The sequence below is a fragment of the Heterodontus francisci genome, chromosome 27, assembly GCF_036365525.1.
Source record: "Heterodontus francisci isolate sHetFra1 chromosome 27, sHetFra1.hap1, whole genome shotgun sequence".
In the NCBI taxonomy this organism is placed as follows: domain Eukaryota; kingdom Metazoa; phylum Chordata; class Chondrichthyes; order Heterodontiformes; family Heterodontidae; genus Heterodontus; species Heterodontus francisci.
This window is the reverse complement of record NC_090397.1, coordinates 9,065,179-9,085,756: the sequence shown is the minus strand read 5'-3', so window position 1 is coordinate 9,085,756 and position 20,578 is coordinate 9,065,179. Positions and strand designations below refer to the sequence as shown.

Here is a 20,578-nt window from a genome sequence, read left to right as displayed (position 1 = left end):
TTTATGGATTGTATCACTTTAGAGACTCTAGAATGCTCTTCCTTACACCTTCAATGTCTGGTGATCAAAATCCATTGTGGTTGAATGTGTCAGCGAATGGTCTTTTTGTCTCCACAAGCACTGTCTGTTAGTATGCAAATGTCCTTCCAGCCAAGTGTCTGGTGATTTCTTAACAAGTCCTTTCTTCACTCCAGCGACAGTTTAAAATCACTGTCAATATGCCTCATTCTTGGCAGGTGGGGGCCTGCATGACACTAGCCTCTGCTGAGGGAAATAATATCTACAACCTTACCAGTTGTATTACCAAAACTAAACACATGGAGGATTTCTAAAGGTTTTTAGTTAACGATGGGGTTACATTTCAGAATAGATACAGCAGCAACTGACATTGTTGTGTGAAATTTCTGTTATTTGTCTGATCAAATATTAACAATTGACAGCAGACCCAAATGTGTTTATGGATTCATTGTAGTAGTGCAGAATTTTTAATAAAAGACTGAATTCTTGTAACTTTTTGTTTATCCTTAGTTACTTTCCCTTTATTCAGGGTTCCCTTGGCGTTTTATCAATTCCATCTCAAGGGTTGTGCAGCTCTCCTGCCTGATTTCAGGGCTCCATTAATATCACCTCTGAATCAGCTACATCAACATTAGGGCACACTTACCCTCAGTGTACCTGAAATCCAGCATTCCAAAATATGTGCCATACCCAACAGCCAGTGTCCCGTAATCTTTATGACTTTCAAATGTTAAAACACTTTTACAATGGAGTAGCAGTTTGAACAAGCATCACTTACCTGAAAATCTAATTACAGCCCCAGAAGCCCGAGCTGGTGAGGGCAGCTTTGTAACTGCTCCCGCTGTCATGGTTTCACCTGGATTACAGTAACCTGGATCACAAATATCACCTGTTAGTCCAATGAATAGTTAGACAATCATACAGTCCTCTACAATTCAGAAACGTATTTACCTACTTGGTCTATTCAAAATCCAATAATTCTATGGGTAAGCATCACCAATGGGAAATGCTTAGCCATTGGTTTACTTGCTTTAATATAAATATTTTTCTTCACAGCATAATTTTCAATTATGAGATTTTGAAATGTTGGGTTTAAGACAATACATTGTCTGAAAATTCCAGTACATGTTGATGGACACAAATACTTAATTAATTCTTTCATTTTCAGGATGTGGGTGTCACTGACAAGGCCAGCATTTGTTGCTCATTCCTAGTTGCCCTGACAAAGTGCGAGTTGGCCGCCTTTAACGATTGCAGTTTGTGTGGTGTAGCTGTTTAATACAACTGAGTGGCTTTGCAGCACACTGAAGAGGGCAGTTAAAAGTCAACCACTGGAATGACATATAGCTCGGACGAGATAAAGAAAGCAGGTTTCCTTTCCTAAAGGGACATTAATGAACCAGTTTGGTTCACTTTTAATGATTCCAAGCTCTTATTTCCAGATTTTTTTGGAAGAAAGCTGATTTTAAATTCTCAAACTGCAATGATGGGATTTGAATTCACCTTTTCGGGATTATAAATCCACAGTTTAGTTTAGTTTAGTTTAGAGATACAGCACTGAAACAGGCCCTTCGGCCCACCGAGTCTGTGCCGACCATCAACCACCCATTTATACTAATCCTACACTAATCCCATATCCCTACCACATCCCCACCTGTCCCTATATTTCCCTACCACCTACCTATACTAGGGGCAATTTATAATGGCCAATTAACCTATCAACCTGCAAGTCTTTGGAATGTGGGAGGAAACCGGAGCACCCGGAGGAAACCCACGCAGACACAGGGAGAACTTGCAAACTCCACACAGGCAGTACCCAGAATTGAACCCGGGTCGCTGGAGCTGTGAGGCTGCGGTGCTAACCACTGCGCCGCCCTGGATTACTAGCCAAGTAAATAACTACACTTAAACTAATTAAATTTGCCCCAAACCTTTCAAAATCCTAACAGGACTTACACACGCCTTTTCTAAATAACCCAACTATTCATATTTAATTAATATTCTCAGCTTCCTCCCAAGGTCCACAGATCTGCAGAGGACAGTCTTCAGCCAATTCGATTCACACCATCTGACATCAAGAAACAGCTGAGTGCACTGGACACAGCAAAGGCTATAGGCCCCGACAACATCCCGGCTGTAGGGTTGAAGACGTGTTCCAGAACTAGCTGCGCCTCTAGCCAAGCAGCTCCAGTAAAGCTTCAATAGTGGGATCTACCCAACAATGTGGAAAATTGAAAACAGAAAGTGTCGGAAATATTTAGCAGGTCTGGCAGCATCTGTGGAGAGAGAAACAGTGAGTGGAATCTCATGAGTGCTACGGCATGCCCGACAGTGAGACTGGAAGTTGTTTTGCAGCCGCTGCAAATCCCGTTTCCCATGTGATTTCTGTATTTAAATTAGCCATGCATGATGGGCATGGGAGAACATGGGACCCTGTGGCGGGGGCAGCCTTTCATTGGAGGAATCCGCCATCACTGCCCCAAGCACCACGATCGTCACAGATGTAAAACATTCTGTGCTTTAGCCTCAAGGAGCAGCAGCCTTCCTTTCATGTAGGTATCTTCAGAATAACTTAAATTGAAGCTTTTACTTAAATCAAAATGTTGTGAAAGTTCAACTTCATATCATTTATTTTCCCTACAGCCAAAGTGAATCTCATGGCAGCCAGCAGGCAGTATCCCACCTCATGGTTCAGTGCTGCCTCCATGCAGGTTCTCCTCCAGGCCATCAGGGGAAGGCGGGGAGTGCTCTTCCAGCAGATGGAATGCGAGGACCCTCCCGCCTCACCAAGGCGGTCTGGATGGAGATAGCGGAGGAGGTTTCGAACTGTGGGGTAACTCGTGGGCAGAGAATACAGAAGGAATGCAGTGGAATGCGTGAGCAGCCTTGGTACCATTCACTAAATGATGAAGATTGACACTGTTTATGTAATTGGATATGTCATGCAAAAACCAATGCAGAATGAGTGATGTTGATACATGTATGCAATGGTTGCGGTGCATCATTTGCCAGGTCATTAAAACTGTACTGTCTCCTGCGGGACAAACAAAGCCACAACCAGTGCGAGAGTACTAAGAGAGGTGGAGGGATCCCTGACATCAGGCTACTGACCATGGCTGAGGAGGAGGCTTCAGAGATCGTGAGAGAGGAGGGAGGCAGGGCGAGTGGAGACAGTGAAGCAGGAACCTCAAGGCGTAAGGATGAAGTGTCATCTTTGCTCTTGCAGTCGTAAGTGGAAACTGAAGGAAATTGTTTGAACTCATGTGAAGCACATGCATAAAGTGCCTGTTTGTCTCCCCACTGCAAGTGCCTGCACTCAAGTCACAGAATGCCGTGTGGCCCAAGAATCCTCCTCCGGGGAGGAAGAGGAAGTCCCAGAGGGTGCACTGTCACTTGCCTCTTCTTCCACCTCCACCAGTGTAGACATACCCATAAGGTCTGCTCGAGGTTAAGATTAGAATCTGGGTCACAAGCTGATGTGAACGACACAGATACAACCCAGCAGCTGAGGGAGCATGTGCCAGCTGGGTCCCCTGACAATCGGAGGACTGCTGGGGACCAGGTCCCTGCTCAGCTTCATTCTCATGATGATCCTCTGTTTGTTGCTGAGAGAAGTCTGCTGGATGTGCAGCAAAGCCATGTGGAAAATATGTTGGAGATGCCAGAGGTCATGCTGGCTTTGTACGTGCCATGGAGGAATCCACACAAGCCATGACGTCTGCCATGTCCCAGGCATTTGAGTGTATGGCTTCTCAGTCGAGAGTCTGGCAAGCTCCATGGAGAGTCTGGTTAAGCACTCGAGACATATGTGATCTGATCTGCATTTTATCACTGTTGTTGTGGGCTCTATGCAGCAGAGTCAATGCAAGAGGGGGACGAGGAACCTGGATCTCCCTCCGGGTGCTACTTCCCCTCAGGGAGACAGGCAGGTGCCATCGTGCACACAGATGGAGGAGAAGCGCGTGCCAGTAAATGTCATCTCATCCTCCCCTACACCCTACACCCACCCACCCCTACATTGACCCTCTTAGCTCTAGCAGGTGAGCACATGGGGGATACTCAAGTATCATTGTTGCAGATCCTCAGTAGGATGGAACTATCAAGGCCCCATTCCTCCAGAGGACGCCTGCCACAGTCATCCACAGGAACTGGGCAGCGGACTGAGCATACTGCCTCCACCTCAGCTGCTAATGTCGGGATAGCACCTAGACGTAATGGCACGAAAAGGAAATTAAAACAGTTTTGATCACGAAGGTGGCACAGGTGATGTACAAATTGTCATGCTTGCAAGGATGTATTAAAACATTTTTATTGATCCACTCTTGGCAATGTTTTACTTGGTTACAGATGGATACAAGGAAGTTTTCTGGAGGCCTACGGGAGGAACACAATGATGTCTGCAAAACATGTTAGGAAATGTCCAGTGTCTATATCTCATTGGGATTTCAGTCTTCACTCTTTAATAATGGCTATTTTCCTATTGATGATTAATAACTTTTTCCACCACTATCATGTTTTGCTTTTGTTTTCTACAACCATAACTTAATGCTGTTTGCACTGGTGTGTAGTCACATTCATCATAGCCCGTAGATGATTTCAAATGCCAATCACATGAAAGTGCAGCAACGTTTCATTAAGATTGCAGAGATGGATATGACCTCATGCAAAAGGGAATTTCTGAGGGGAATTGTTGTTTCTGTTCCCAACATTCCCTGATGATGTGGCTTATTGTTGGCTGAAACATGCATAAATGAGCTTCTCCCTAATGTCCCTTGCATGTCCCTCCATGGTCCTCATATCGATGACGGCATCGTTGTCTTTGTTGTCCTTGTCCTCACCCCCTTCATAGTCATCCTCATCTGAGGAGGACTGGTGTTCCTCCTGTTCCTCAGCCTTCAGAATGTTGCGCAACCTTGCAATTAGATGCGGCAAGGCACAGCAGACAATTACTCGTGACACCCTCTGTGGCGCATACTGAAGAGCCTCTCCAGACTGGTCAAGGCAACAAAAATCGCATTTTCGGCATGCCAATGGTGTGCTCAATGTTGGCTTTGGTGGATGTGTAAGCGACATTGTACCTCGCTTCAGCAATGCTTTGGGGATGATGTACTGGTATCATCAACCATGTACAAAGCAGGTAACCTTTGTCACCCAGGATCCATCCGTCCACTTTGGCTGGTTCCTTGAAAACTGCTGGCAGGTGAGAGTTCCTCAAAATGTAGAAATCATGGCAGCTCCCTGGGAAACGTGCACAAACACGCATGATTCTTCTCCTGTGGTCGCAAAGAGTGGAAGCCTTTACAATTGACAAAGACAGCAGGCTGGTCCCAGGGAGCTCTAATGGCCATGAGTACAGTCAATCACCCCTTGTACTGTAGGGAAGTGAGCGATGGCGCCGAAGGCCGCAGACCTTGCTGCCTGGCTGTTCTCGTCTACAGGTAAGTAGATGAAATCACTGGCACTTCGAAAAAGGGCATTGGTCACCTCTTTGATGCACCTGTGGGTTTCAGACTGCAAGATGCCACATATGTTGCCCTTGGATCCCTGGAAGGAGCCTCTGGAGAAAAAATTGTGTGCAGCATTCACCTTGAGGGCAACTGGCATGCGCTTCCCACCGAAGCCGAGCGGCTGCATGTCATACTGCAGGATTTTACAAATTGTTGTGACCATTTCATGTGACATCCTTAGGCGTCTCTGGCATTGCCTCTCTGACACTTGAAGGTAATTTGCCCAGTGCCCATCTTCAATAAGGCTGTTCCCGGATGTTATCATTTGGAGCATCCTCACCTTCCTGTTCAGCCTGTTGCTGCTGCTCAGGCATTGTCAGTTGAGGGAAAAGAGCTGTGCTTAGTCTCTTCTTTTGTTCTTCTTCCCATGGTACTAGACAAATTGGACATATGAGACCAATGTCGCTGTGGCTTTTCTGAACAATAAATAAGCAGAGCACAGCAATTCGGCCCTTTGTTGCTGAAACATCGAGGCAATGAACAGCTCCCTTATATCTGTCTTCAAATTGCAGCCAGGTAGAAGACACACCCACTGTCATTTGCCTCCTCCCACTCTCCTTGTAATTCTTGAGTGTCCATGTAGTTCCCATCATCATTGGAGATGATGATGCACGTGGAATTCAGGACAAGTCTCCCCACCTCCAACCTACTCCTGCAACCTTCCAGGTTGAACCCATCACCCTTGACCCACCCAATGTTACCGTTACCCTTCTCCATGTTACTATTGAATCTCCCCCCATTGTCGTGCATAGCGTAATCATCAATCTATTCAGGCCATCCCGCCCCACCACGTTCCGACTCCCGTTACTATCGACATGCCAACTCATATCTTTGAACTGCCTCACATCGAACTGATCATTGTTGCAGAGTCCTGTTCCCCTCCATATGAAGCTGTTGAATACTCGCCCATTAGTCTTGACCTTCCCCCCCCTACAGAGTCCATTTGCCCCCATTCACTGTGACAGTTCCCTCTGCTAGCCAGTACCCTCAATTTGCCCCACAGCTCCCTGACATAGGCAGCACTGATCCCTCGAGGCCCTTTTCAAATATCTTCACACAGTACTGATCTAATCCACCCACCACCCCCACAGCTGACAAGATGCATTCTCACCATCAACCACTCAACAACCTGGACGCTCCACTCTACCCTCCACTGCTCCTCCATGCACCCGAGCAACCCCATCCTTCCCTCTCCGACTACCCTCCCCTGCTCCTCCATGTTGCCCATGCAGTCACTGCCATTCCCTGAGATGATTCACCCTTGCAGGTGCCGAGCCAGGAGATAAACATCCATTCTAATTCTGCCGTTAGTTTAGAGGCTGAGTTAAAGAGAGAAGAGAGCAATGCTGAGACTCAACTGCACAAATCCTACTGTTGCCCGCCACACTGAAACATTCATGCACGAGACTATCACTCACTGTTCACTTAGTCTGGGAGGTAGGACTGAATTGTAACTTCTTTCTTTCTTCTTTGGGCCTCCTTATCTCGAGAGACAATGGATACGCGCCTGGAGGTGGTCAGTGGTTTGTGAAGCAGCGCCTGGAGTGGCTACAAAGGCCAATTCTAGAGTGACAGGCTTTTCCACAGGTGTTGCAGAGAAATTTGTTTGTCGGGGCTGTTGCACAGTTGGCTCTCCCCTTGCAGCTCTGTCTTTTTTCCTGCCAACTACGAAGTCTCTTCGACTCGCCACATTTTAGCCCCGTCTTTATGGCTGCCCGCCAGCTCTGGCGAACGCTGGCAACTGACTCCCACGACTTGTGATCAATGTCATAGGACTTCATGTCGCGTTTGCAGACGTCTTTAAAGCGGAGACATGGACGGCCGGTGGGTCTGATACCAGTGGCGAGCTCGCTGTACAATGTGTCTTTGGGGATCCTGCCATCTTCCATGCGGCTCACATGGCCAAGCCATTTCAAGCGCCGCTGACTCAGTAGTGTGTACAAGCTGGGGATGTTGGCCGCCTCGAGGACTTCTGTGTTGGAGATATGGTCATGCCACCTGATGCCAAGTATTCTCCGGAGGCAGCGAAGATGGAATGAATTGAGACGTCGCTCTTTGCTGACATACGTTGTCCAGGCCTCGCTGCCATAGAGCAAGGTACTGAGGACACAGGCCTGATACACTCGGACTTTTGTGTTCCGTGTCAGTGCGCCATTTTCCCACACTCTCTTGGCCAGTCTGGACATAGCAGTGGAAGCCTTTCCCATGCGCTTGTTGATTTCTGCATCTAGAGGCAGGTTACTGGTGATAGTTGAGCCTAGGTAGGTGAACTCTTGAACCACTTCCAGAGCGTGATCGCCAATATTGATGGATGGAGCATTTCTGACATCCTGCCCCATGATGTTCGTTTTCTTGAGGCTGATGGTTAGGCCAAATTCATTGCAGGCAGCCGCAAACCTGTCGATGAGACTCTGCAGGCACTCTTTAGTGTGAGATGTTAAAGCAGCATCGTCAGCAAAGAAGAGTTCCCTGATGAGGACTTTCCGTACTTTGGACTTCGCTCTTAGACGGGCAACGTTGAACAACCTGCCCCGATCTTGTGTGGAGGAAAATTCCTTCTTCAGAGGACTTGAACGCATGTGAAAGCAGCAGGGAGAAGAAAATCCCAAAAAGTGTGGGTGCGAGAACACAGCCCTGTTTCACGCCACTCAGGATAGGAAAGGGCTCTGAGGAGGAGCCACCATGTTGAATTGTGCCTTTCATTTTGTCATGGAATGAGGTGATGATACTTAGTAGCTTTGGTGGGCATCCAATCTTTTCTAGTAGTCTGAAGAGACCACGTCTGCTGACGAGATCAAAGGCTTTGGTGAGATCAATGAAAGCAATGTAGAGGGGCATCTGTTGTTCACGGCATTTCTCCTGTATCTGACGAAGGGAGAACAGCATGTCAACGGTCGATCTCTCTGCACGAAAGCCACACTGTGCCTCAGGGTAGACGCGCTCGGCCAGCTTCTGGAGCCTGTTCAGAGCGACTCGAGCAAAGACTTTCCCCACTATGCTGAGCAGGGAGATTCCACGGTAGTTGTTGCAGTCACCGCGGTCACCTTTGTTTTTATAGAGGGTGATGATATTGGCATCGCGCATGTCCTGGGGTACTGCTCCCTCGTCCCAGCACAGGCAAAGCAGTTCATGTAGTGCTGAGAGTATAGCAGGCTTGGCACTCTTGATTATTTCAGGGGTAATGCTGTCCTTCCCAGGGGCTTTTCCACTGGCTAGAGAATCAATGGCATCACTGAGTTCTGATTTGGTTGGCTGTATGTCCAGCTCATCCATGACTGGTAGAGGCTGGGCTGCATTGAGGGCAGTCTCAGTGACAGCATTCTCCCTGGAGTACAGTTCTAGGTAGTGCTCAACCCAGCGGTCCATTTGTTTGTAACTATGTGTAGGGTAATGAGTATTCATGTTGTTTAAATGAATGCAAAGCTGCAATCCGCCACCGCCCTGGGGGAACGCTGGAAGGCTGCAAACCTGCCGCCGACTTAATTCCTCTAAAATATCCCGCCATCGGAAATCTGAAAAAATACCTAATTACATCAACCCGTGTGCCACCAAATCCACTGAAGCAGACAGCATAAAATTCTTCCCAGAGTTAACGTTTCAGGTCTCTGACTGTTCTGATGGAAGGTCACAGATCTGAAATGTTAACTCTGTTTCTCTGTCTACAGATGATGCCTGACCTGAGTATTTCTGGCACTTTTTGTTCTCATTTCAGCAGTCCAGCATCTGCAGGATTTTGCACTTATATAAATGAGAAAATTGCCCAGCTTATGTCCTGGACACAAGAAGCAGGACAAATCCAATCTGGCCAATTACTGCCCCATCAGTTTGCTCTCAATCATCAGCAAAGTGATGGAAGGTGTCATCAACAGTGCTATCAAATGACACTTACACACCAATAACCTGCTTGCCAAGCCCAGTTTGGGTTCTGCCAGGGATACTCAGCTCCTGACCTCCTAACATGAATAAAAGAGCTGAATTATAGAGGTGAAGTGAGAGTGACTGCCCTTGGCATCAAGGCAGCATTTGGCCAAATGTGGCATCAAGGAGCCCTAGCAAAATGATGTCAATGGGAATCAGGAGGAAAACGCTCCACTGGTTGGAGTCATACCTAGCACAAAGGAAGATGGTTGTGGTTGTTGGAGGCCAAATGTCTAAGCCCCAGCGCATCACTGTAAGAGTTACTTGGGGCAATGTCCTAGGCCCTTCAGCTGCTTCATCAATGAACTTCCTTCAATCATAAAATCAGAAGTGGGGATGTTCGCTAATGATTGCAATGTTCAGTACCATTTGCAACTCCTCAGATACTGAAGTAGTGTAGAATTTTTAGTAAAAGATTGAGTTCTTGTAACATTTTGTTTATCCTTAGTTATTTTCCCTTTATTCAGGGTTCCCTTGGCGTTTTATCAATTCCATCTCAAGGGTTGTGCAGCTCTCCTGCCTGATTTCAGGGCTCCATTAATATCACCTCTGAATCAGCTACATCAACATTAGCGCACACTTACCCTCAGTGTACCTGAAATCCAGCATTCCAAAATATGTGCCATACCCAAGAGCCAGCATCCCGTAATCATAATGACTTTCAAATGTTAAAATACTTTTGCAGTGGAGTAGCAGTTTGAACAAGCATCACTTACATAGAAATCCATCCCCAGGACCAGAAGCCCGAGCTATTGAGGGCAGCTTTGTAACTGCTCCCATTGCCATGATTTCACCTGGATTGCAGCAACCTGGATCACAAATATCACCTGTTAGTCCAATGAATAGTTAGACAATCATACAGTCCTCTACAATTCAGAAACGTATTTACCTACTTGGTCTATTCAATATCCAATAATTCTATGGGTAAGCACCACCAATGGGAAATGCTTAGCCATTGGTTTACTTGCTTTAATATAAATATTTTTATTCACAACATAATTTTCAATTATAGATTTTGAAATGTTGGGTTTAAGACAATACATTGTCTGAAAACTCCAGTACATGTTGATGGACACAAATACTTCATTAATTCTTTCATTTTCAGGATGTGGGTGTCACTGACAAGGCCAGCATTTGTTGCTCATTCCTAGTTGCCCTGACAAAGTGCGAGTTGGCCGTCTATTAATGATTGCAGTTTGTGTGGTGCAGCAACCTATACCATCTAGAAGGACAAAGGCAGCAGATGCATGGGAACACCACCACTAGGTACAGACTCTACCCTTGGTACAGTTACTTCCTCCAGGTACAGACTCTACCCTGGGTACAGTTACTCCCTCCAGATACAGATGCTACCCCAAGTACAGTTACACCCTTAAGGTACAGACTCTACCCCACGTGAAGGTGCAGACATTACCCCGGGTACAGTTACTCACTCCAGGTACAGACTTTACCCCTCGTAAAGTACAGACATTACCCCGGGTACAGTTACTCACTCCAGGTACAGACTCTACACAGGGTACAGGTAGAGACTCTACCCCGGGTACAGTTACTCCCTCCAAATACAGACGCTACCCCGGGTACAGTTCGTCCCTCTGAGTACAGACGCAACCCCGGGTACAGTTACTCCCTCCAGGTGCAGTCTCTACCCCACATACAGTTACTCCCTCCAGGAACAGACACTACCCCAGGTACAGTTAGTCCCTCCAAGTACAGACTCTACCCTGGGTACAATTACTCCCTCCAACTACAGGCTCCACCCCAGTTACAGTTACTCACTCCAGGCACGGACTCCACCCCGAATACAGTTACTCCCGCCGGGTGCAGACTCTACTCCAGCTATAGCTACTCACTCTCGATACAAACTCTACCCTGGGTAGTTACTCCCTCCAGGTACAGACTCCACTCTGGGAATAGTTGCTCCCTCCAGATACAGACTCTAGCCCAGGTACAGTTATTCCCTCCAGGTACAGACGGTACCCCGGGTACAGATACTCTCTCCGGGTACAGGCTGTACCCTGGGTACAGTTACTCCCTCCAACTACAGACTCCACCCCAGTTACAGTTACTCATTCCATAGTACAATTACATGCGCTGGGTGCAGACTCTACCCCGGCTACAGCTACTCACTCTAGATACTGACTCTACCCCTGATACAGTTACGCACTCCAGGTACAGTCTCTACCCCGGGTACATTTACTCCCTCCAGATACAGACTCCACCTGAGGTACAGTTACTCTCTCCAGGTACAGACACTACCCCCAGTACAGTTGCTCACTCCAGGTAGACTCCACCCCAGGTGCAGTTACTCCCCCCAGGGACAGACTCCACCCCAGGTACAGTTACCCCTTCCAGGAACAGACTCTACCCCAGGTACAGTTAATCCCAAGTACAGACACTACCCCGGGTACAGTTACTCCCTCCAACCACAGACTCTATCCCAGATACAGTTACTCTCTCCAGATACAGCTTCTTCCCCGGGTACATTTACTCTCTCCAGGAACATACTGTACCCCGGGTACAGTTGCTCTCCCCCGGTACAATTACTCTCTGCAGGTACAGAGTTTAGTCCTGGTACAGTTACTCACTCCAGGTACAGAGTCTACCCCACGTACAGAAACTCTATCCGGATACAGACTCTACCCCGGGTACAGTTACTCCCTCCAGATACAGACTCCACCCCAGGTACAGTTACTCTCTACAGGTACAGACTCAACCCCGGGTAAAGTTACTCGCTCCAGATACAGACTACCCCGGGTGCAGTTATTCCCGCCAGATACAGACTCTAGCCCAGGTACAGTTATTCTCTCCAGGTACAGACTGTACCCCGGGTACAGATACTCTCTTCGGGTACAGGCTGTGCCCCGGGTACAGTTACTCCCTCCAGATACAGACTCTACCCCGCTAACAGTTATTTCCTCCAGGTGCAGTCTCTATCCGTCTGGGTACAGACTCTACTCCGCGGACAGTTACTCTCGCCAGGTAGACTCTACCCCGGGCACATTTACTCACTCCAAGTACAAACTCTACCATGGGAACAGATACACACTCTTGATACAGATTCTTCCGCGGGAAGAGTTACTCCCTTCTTTGGCCTCCTTGTCTCGGGAGACAATGGGTAAGCGCCTGGAGGTGGTCAGTGGTTTGTGAAGCAGCGCCTAGAGTGGCTATAAAGGCCAATTCTAGAGTGACAGGCTCTTCCACAGGTGCTGCAGAAAAATTTGATTGTCGGGGCTGTTACACAGTTGGCTCTCCCCTTGCGCTTTTGTCTTTTTTCCTGCCAACTGCTAAATCTCTTCGACTCGCCACACTTTAGCCCCGCCTTTATGGCTGCCCGCCAGCTCTGGCGAACGCTGGCAACTGACTCCCACGACTTGTGATCAATGTCACAGGATTTCATGTCGCGTTTGAAGCGGAGACATGGACGGCCGGTGGGTCTGATACCAGTGGCGAGCTCGCTGTACAATGTATCTTTGGGGATCCTGCCATCTTCCATGCGGCTCACATGGCCAAGCCATCTCAAGCACCGCTGACTCAGTAGGGTGTATATGCTGGGGATGTTGGCCGCCTCGAGGACTTCTGTGTTGGAGATACGGTTATGCCACCTGATGCCAAGTCTTCTCCGGAGGCAGCGAAGATGGAATGAATTGAGACGTCGCTCTTGGCTGACATACGCTGTCCAGGCCTCGCTGCCATAGAGCAAGGTACTGAGGACACAGGCTTGATACACTCGGACCTTTGTGTTCCGTGTCAGTGCGCCATTTTCCCACACCCTCTTGGCCAGTCTGGACATAGCAGTGGAAGCCTTTCCCATGCGCTTGTTGATTTCTGCATCTAGAGACAGGTTACTGGTGATAGTTGAGCCTAGGTAGGTGAACTCTTGAACCATTTCCAGAGCGTGGTCGCCAATATTGATGGATGGAGCATTTCTGACGTCCTGCCCCATGATGTTCGTTTTCTTGAGGCTGATGGTTAGGCCAAATTCATTGTAGGCAGCCGCAAACCTGTCGATGAGACTCTGCAAGCACTCTTCAGTGTGAGATGTTAAAGCAGCATCGTCAGCAAAGAGGAGTTCCCTGATGAGGACTTTCCGTACTTTGGACTTTGCTCTTAGAAGTGCAAGGTTGAACAACCTTCCCCCTTGTGTGGAGGAAAACTCCTTCTTCAGAAAACTTGAACACATGTGAAAGCAGCAGGGAGAAGAAAATCCCGAAAAGTGTGGGTGTGAGAACACAGCCCTGTTTCATGCCACTCAGGAAAGGAAAGGGGTCTGAGGAGGTGCCTCCATGTTGAATTGTGCCTTTCATATTGTCATGGAATGAGGTGATGATACTTAGTAGCTTTGGTGGACATCCAATCTTTTCTAGTAGTCTGAAGAGACCACGTCTGCTGACGAGATCAAAGGCTTTGGTGAGGTCAATGAAAGCAATGCAGAGGGGCATCTGTTGTTCGCGGCATTTCTCCTGTATCAACGGTCGATCTCTCTGCACGAAAGCCACACTGTGCCTCAGGGTAGACGCGCTCGGCCAGCTTCTGGAGCCTGTTTCGAGCGACTCGAGCAAAGACTTTCCCCACTATGCTGAGCAGGGAGATTCCACGGTAGTTGTTGCAGTCACCGCGGTCACCTTTGTTTTTATAGAGGGTGATGATATTGGCATCGCGCATGTCCTGAGGTACTGCTCCCTCGTCCCAGCACAGGCAAAGCAGTTCATGTAGTGCTGAGAGTATAGCAGGCTTGGCACTCTTGATTATTTCAGGGGTAATGCTGTCCTTCCCAGGGGCTTTTCCGCTGGCTAGAGAATCAATGGCATCACTGAGGTCCGATTTTGTTACTCCCTACAGAGACAGATTCCATCCCGGGTACAGTAACTCATTCCAGGTACAGACTCTACCCCAGGTACAGTTACTCACTCAAAGTACAGACCCAACTGTGGGTACAGATACTCACTCCAGATACAGATTCTTCCCCGGGCACATTTACTCACTCCATGTACAGACACTACCCCAGGTACAGTTACTCCCTCCAGATACAGCTTCTTCCCTGGGTGAAGTTACTCCCTACACAGACAGATTCCACCCCGGGTACAGTTACTCACTACAGTTACAGACTCTACCCTAGGTACAGTTAGTCTCTCCAGATACAGACTCTACCCCGGTACAGTTACTCTCCCCAGGTACAGTTACTCCCTCCAGGTACAGACTGTAGCCCGGGTACGGTTACTCTCCCCAGGTACAGACTGTACCCCAGGGACTGTTACTCTCCCAAGGTACAGAGACTACCCCCGGTACAGTTACTCTCTCCAGTTACAGACTCTACCCCAGGTACAGTTACTCTCTCCAGGTACACACTTTACCCCAGGTACAGTTACTCTCTCCGGTACAGACTCTACCCCTGGTACAGTTGCTCTCTGCAGGTACAGACTCCACCCCAGGTACAGTTACTCTCTACAGGTACAGACTCTACCCCGGTACAGTTACTCTCCCCAGGTACAGTTACTCCCTCCAGGTACAGACTGTAGCCCGGGTACGGTTACTCTCCCCAGGTACAGACTGTACCCCAGGGACTGTTACTCTCCCAAGGTACAGAGACTACCCCCGGTACAGTTACTCTCTCCAGTTACAGACTCTACCCCAGGTACAGTTACTCTCTCCAGGTACACACTTTACCCCAGGTACAGTTACTCTCTCCGGTACAGACTCTACCCCTGGTACAGTTGCTCTCTGCAGGTACAGACTCCACCCCAGGTACAGTTACTCTCTACAGGTACAGACTCTACCCCGGGTACAGGTACTCTCTCCAGATACAGACTCTTCCCTGGGTACAGTTACTCATTCCAGACACAGACCCCAGGTACAGTTACTCTCTCCAGGTACAAACTGGACCCCAGGTACCGACTCCACCCCCAGTACAGTTGCTCCCGTCATGTACCGACTCTGCCCCAGATACAGAATCTAACCCAGGTATAGTTACTCCCTCCAGGAACGGACTCTACCCTGGTACAGGTACAGACTCTACCCCGGGTACGGTTACTCACTCCAAGTACAGACTCAACTCTGGCTACAATTCCACCCCCCCAGGTCCAGACCCTACTCCCGGTACAGCTACACCCCCAAGGTACAGACTCTACCCCGGGTACTGTTACTCCCTCCAGGAACGGACTCTACCCTGGTACAGGTACAGACTCTACCCCGGGTACAGTTACTCCCTCAAGGTACAGACTGTACCCCGGGTACAGGTACAGACTGTACGTGGGGTACAATTACCCGCTCCATGCACAGACTCTATCCCGGGTACAATTAATCCCTCCAGATACAGACACCACCCCAGGTACAGTTACTCACTCCAGGTACAGACTCTACCCCGGGTACTGTTACTCCCTCCAAGCACTGACTCTACCCCGGGTATAAGTAATCCCTCCAGATACAGACAGCACCCCAGGTACAGTTACTCCCTCCAGGTACAGACTCAACCGCGGGTACAGATACTCCCTCCAGGTACAGACTCTATCCTGGGTACAGATACTCCCTCCAGGTACAGACTGTACCCCGGGTACAGGTACAGACTGTACGCGAGGTACAATTACCCCCTCCATGCACAGACTCTATCCCGGGTACAGTTACTCTCTCCAGGTAGACTGTACCCCGGGTACAGGTACAGACTGTACGCGGGGTACAATTAACCCCTCCATGCACAGACTCTATCCCGGGTACAGTTACTCCCCCCACATACAGACTCTACCCCAGGTACAGTTGCACCCTCCAAGTGCAGAGTCTACCACCGGTACAGTTACTCTCTCCAGGTACAGACTCTACCCGGGTACAGTTATTCCCTCCAGATACAGACTCCACCCCAGGTACAGTTACTCTCTACCCCGGGTACAGTTACTCGCTCCAGATACAGACTCTACCCCAGGTAGTTATTCTCTCCAGGTACAGACGGTACGCGGGGTACAGATACTCTCTCCAGGTACAGACTGTACCCCAGGTACAGTTACTCTCTCCAGACACAGACTCCACCCCAGGTACAGTTACTCTCTACAAGTACAGACTCTACCCCAGGTTCAGTTATTCCCTCCAGTTACGGACTCTACCCCCGGCACAGTTATTCTCTCCAGATACAGACACTCCCCGCTAACAGTTATTCCCTCCAGGTACAGACTCTACCCCAGGTACAGATACTCTCTCCAGCTACAGACTGTACCCCGGGTACAGTTTCTCTCTGCAGATATAGACTCTACCCCGGTACAGTTACTCTCCCCAGGTACAGTCTCTACCCCAGATACAGACTCCAACCCAGGTACAGTTACACCCTCCAAGTGCAGAGTCTACCTGCGGTACAGTTGCTTTCTCCAGGTACAGTCTCTGCCCCGGGCACAGTTACTCTCTACAGGTACAGACTCTACCCCGGGTACAGTTACTCACTCCAGGTACAGAGTCTACCCCTGGTACTGTTACTCTCTCCAGGTACAGTTACTCACTCCAGGAACAGAGTCTACACCCGGTACAGTAACTCTCTCCGAATACAGACTCTACCCGGGTACAGTTATGCTCTCCAGATACAAACTGTACCCCGGGTACAGTTACTCTCTCCAGATACAGACTCAACCCTGGGTACAGTTACTCCCTCCAGATACAGACTCCACCCCAGTTACGGTAACTCTCAACAGGTACAGACTCTACCCCGGGTACAGTTACTCTCTCCAGGTACAGAGTCTACCCCCGGTACAGTTATTCTCTCCAGATACAGACTCTACCTCGGTTACTGCTATTCCCTCCGGGTACAGACTCTACCACAGGAACAGTTACTCTCTCCAGGTACAGACTCCACCCCAGGTACAGTTACTCTCTCCAGAAACAGACTCTACCCCGGGTACAGTTATTCACGCCAAATACAGACTCTACCCCCGGTACAGTTACTCTCTCCCGGTACAGACTGTACCCCACGTACCGACTCCACCCCCGGTACAGTTGCTCCCGTCATGTACCGACTCTGCCCCAGATACAGAATCTACCCCGGGTACGGTTACTCTCTCCAGGTACTGACTCTACCCCGGGTATAGTTACTCTCTCCAGGTACAGACTCTACCCCGGGTATAGTTACTCTCTCCAGGTACAGAGTCTACCCCCGGTACAGTTACTCCCTCCAGGAACGGCTCTACCCTGCTACAGGTACAGACTCGAGCCCGGGTATGGTTACTCACTCCAGATACAGACTCCACCCCAGTTACGGTTACTCTCTACAGGTACAGACTCTACCCCGGGTATAGTTACTCTCTCCAGATACGGACTCTACCCTGGGTACAGTTACTCCCTCCGGGAACGGACTCTACCCTGCTACAGGTGCAGACTCGACCCTGAGTACAGTTACTCACTCCAAGTACAGACTCAACTCTGGCTACAATTACGCTCCCCAGGTACAGACCCTACTCTCGGTATAGCTACACCCTCAAGGTACAGACTCTACCCCGGGTACTGTTACTCCCTCCAAGCACACACTCGACCCCGGGTACAATTAATCCCTCCAGGTACAGTAACTCCCTCCAGGTACAGACTCAACCCCGGTTACAGGTACAAATTCTACCCTGGGCACAGTTACTCACTCCAACTACAAACTCTTCCCCGTGTACAGTTACACCCGCCAAGCACAGACTGTCCTCGGGTACAGTTGCTCCCTCCAGGAACAGAGTCTACCCCGGGTACAATTACTCCCTCCAGGTACAGACTGTAACCCAGGTACAGTTACTATCTCCAGATACTGACTCTACCCCGGGTACAGTTATTCCCTCCAGATGCAGACACCACCCCAGGTACAGTTACTCTCTCCAGGTACAGACTCTACCCCAGGTACAGTTACTCTCTCCAAGTATAGACACAACTCTGGGTACAATTACATCCCCCCCACGGTACAGACTCTACCCCAGGTACAGTTTCTCCTTCCAGGGACAGACGCAACCCCAGGTACAGTTGCTCCTTCCAGGGACAGACGCTACCCCAGGTACAGTTATTCCCTCCAGGTACAGACACTACTCCAGCTACAGTTACTCTGTCCAGGTACAGACTGTACCCCGGGTACAGTAACACCCTCCAGGTACAGACTCCACCCCGGGTAAAGGTACAGACATTACCCCAGGTACACTTACTCCCTCCAGGTACAGTAACTCCCTCCAGGTACAGACTCAACCCCGGTTACAGGTACAAATTCTACCCTGGGCACAGTTACTCACTCCAACTACAAACTCTTCCCCGTGTACAGTTACACCCGCCAAGCACAGACTGTCCTCGGGTACAGTTGCTCCCTCCAGGAACAGAGTCTACCCCGGGTACAATTACTCCCTCCAGGTACAGACTGTAACCCAGGTACAGTTACTCTCTCCAGATACTGACTCTACCCCGAGTACAGTTATTCCCTCCAGATGCAGACGCCAACCCAGGTACAGTTACTCTCTCCAGGTACAGACTCTACCCCAGGTACAGTTACTCTCTCCAAGTACAGACACAACTCTGGGTACAATTACATCCCCCCCACGGTACAGACTCTACCCCAGGTACAGTTTCTCCTTCCAGGGACAGACGCAACCCCAGGTACAGTTGCTCCCTCCAGGAACAGAGTCTACCCCGGGTACAATTACTCCCTCCAGGTACAGACTGTAACCCAGGTACAGTTACTCTCTCCAGATACTGACTCTACCCCGAGTACAGTTATTCCCTCCAGATGCAGACGCCAACCCAGGTACAGTTACTCTCTCCAGGTACAGACTCTACCCCAGGTACAGTTACTCTCTCCAAGTACAGACACAACTCTGGGTACAATTACATCCCCCCCACGGTACAGACTCTACCCCAGGTACAGTTTCTCCTTCCAGGGACAGACGCAACCCCAGGTACAGTTGCTCCTTCCAGGTACAGACTCCACCCCGGGTAAAGGTACAGACATTACCCCAGGTACACTTACTCCCTCCAGGTACAGACTTTACCCTGGGTACAATTACTCCCTCCAGGTACAGACACTACCCTGGATGCAGTTAGTCCCTCCGGGTACAGATTCTAACCTGGGTACAGTTACACCCTCCACGCACAGAATCTACCCTGGGTACAGTTACTCCCAAGTACAGACACTACCCCAGCTACAGATACTCAATCCAAGTCCAGTCTCCATCCCAGGTACATTTAGTCTCTCCAGGTAGTTACTCCCTCCATTTAGAGACATTACCCTGGGTACAATTACTCCCACCAAGTACAGACTCTACCCCAGGTACAGATGCTCAATCCAAATACAGACTTTACCCACCCCTGGTACATTTACTCCCTCCAGATACAGACTCGACCCCAGGTCCAGTTACTCCCTCCAGATACTGACTCTACCCCGGGTACAGTTAATCCCTCCGCATACAGACTCTACCCCGGGTACATTTGCTCCCTCCAGGTACAGACTCTACCCCGGGTCCAGTTACTCCCTGGCTGCACAGACTCTAACCCGGGTACAGTTGTTCGCTCCAGGTACAGACTCTTCCCTAGGTACAGTTACTCCCTCCAAGTCCAGACTCCACCCCAGGTACAGTTACTCCCTCCACAAACAGTCTCTTTCCCGGGTACAGTTACTCCAGCCAGGTACAGACTGTACCCCCGTACAGTTACTCTCTCCAGGTACAGACTCTACCCCGGGTACAGTTACACCCTCCAGATACAGACTCCACACGGGTACAGTTACTCTCCCCAGGTACAGTTAATCCCTCCACAAACAGTCTCTTTCCTGGGTACACTTCAGGTAAAGACTCTACCCCAGTCAGAATTACTCTCGCCAGGCACAGACCGTTACCAGAAGGAACGCTGCCACCAGATGGCGGATTACTCACACATGCGCGAAGACAGCTGAATGGTTGCTCAGCGACCTTTCCGGAAGCTGCCGGTATTAAAGATGGCGCCGATGCAACGCGCGGAAAGTTTCCCGCCCACTGCCCAACTTTCCTGCTCCCGTTTCTCCCACGAACCCCCCACATCCCCAATTCCGTCTGGTTCCTCCTTCCTCACAAACGGAGATATTATAGTGGATGCACACACACTCTACTGAGATATAACAGTCAGTGCACACACACACTCCACTGAGATATAACAGTCAGTGCACACACACACTCTACTGT

At 49.4% G+C, this 20,578-nt stretch overlaps 1 protein-coding gene across 2 annotated transcripts in view; it reads right to left on the bottom strand.

Moving 5' to 3' along the window:
• The window catches only part of LOC137384629 (coiled-coil domain-containing protein 38-like), a 136,358-nt gene extending 116,016 nt beyond the window's left edge, over positions 1-20,342 (bottom strand). For both annotated transcript variants that reach the window (XM_068058776.1, XM_068058777.1), the window contains exons 1-3: positions 20,294-20,342; positions 10,160-10,252; positions 797-889 (exon numbers count right to left, since the gene is read on the bottom strand). In XM_068058776.1, coding sequence (XP_067914877.1) covers positions 797-889; positions 10,160-10,252; positions 20,294-20,297 — 190 coding nt within the window. In that variant the 5' untranslated portion in view covers positions 20,298-20,342. The remainder of the gene's footprint in view (positions 1-796; positions 890-10,159; positions 10,253-20,293) is intronic.
• Between the last annotated feature and the right edge of the window lie 236 nt (positions 20,343-20,578).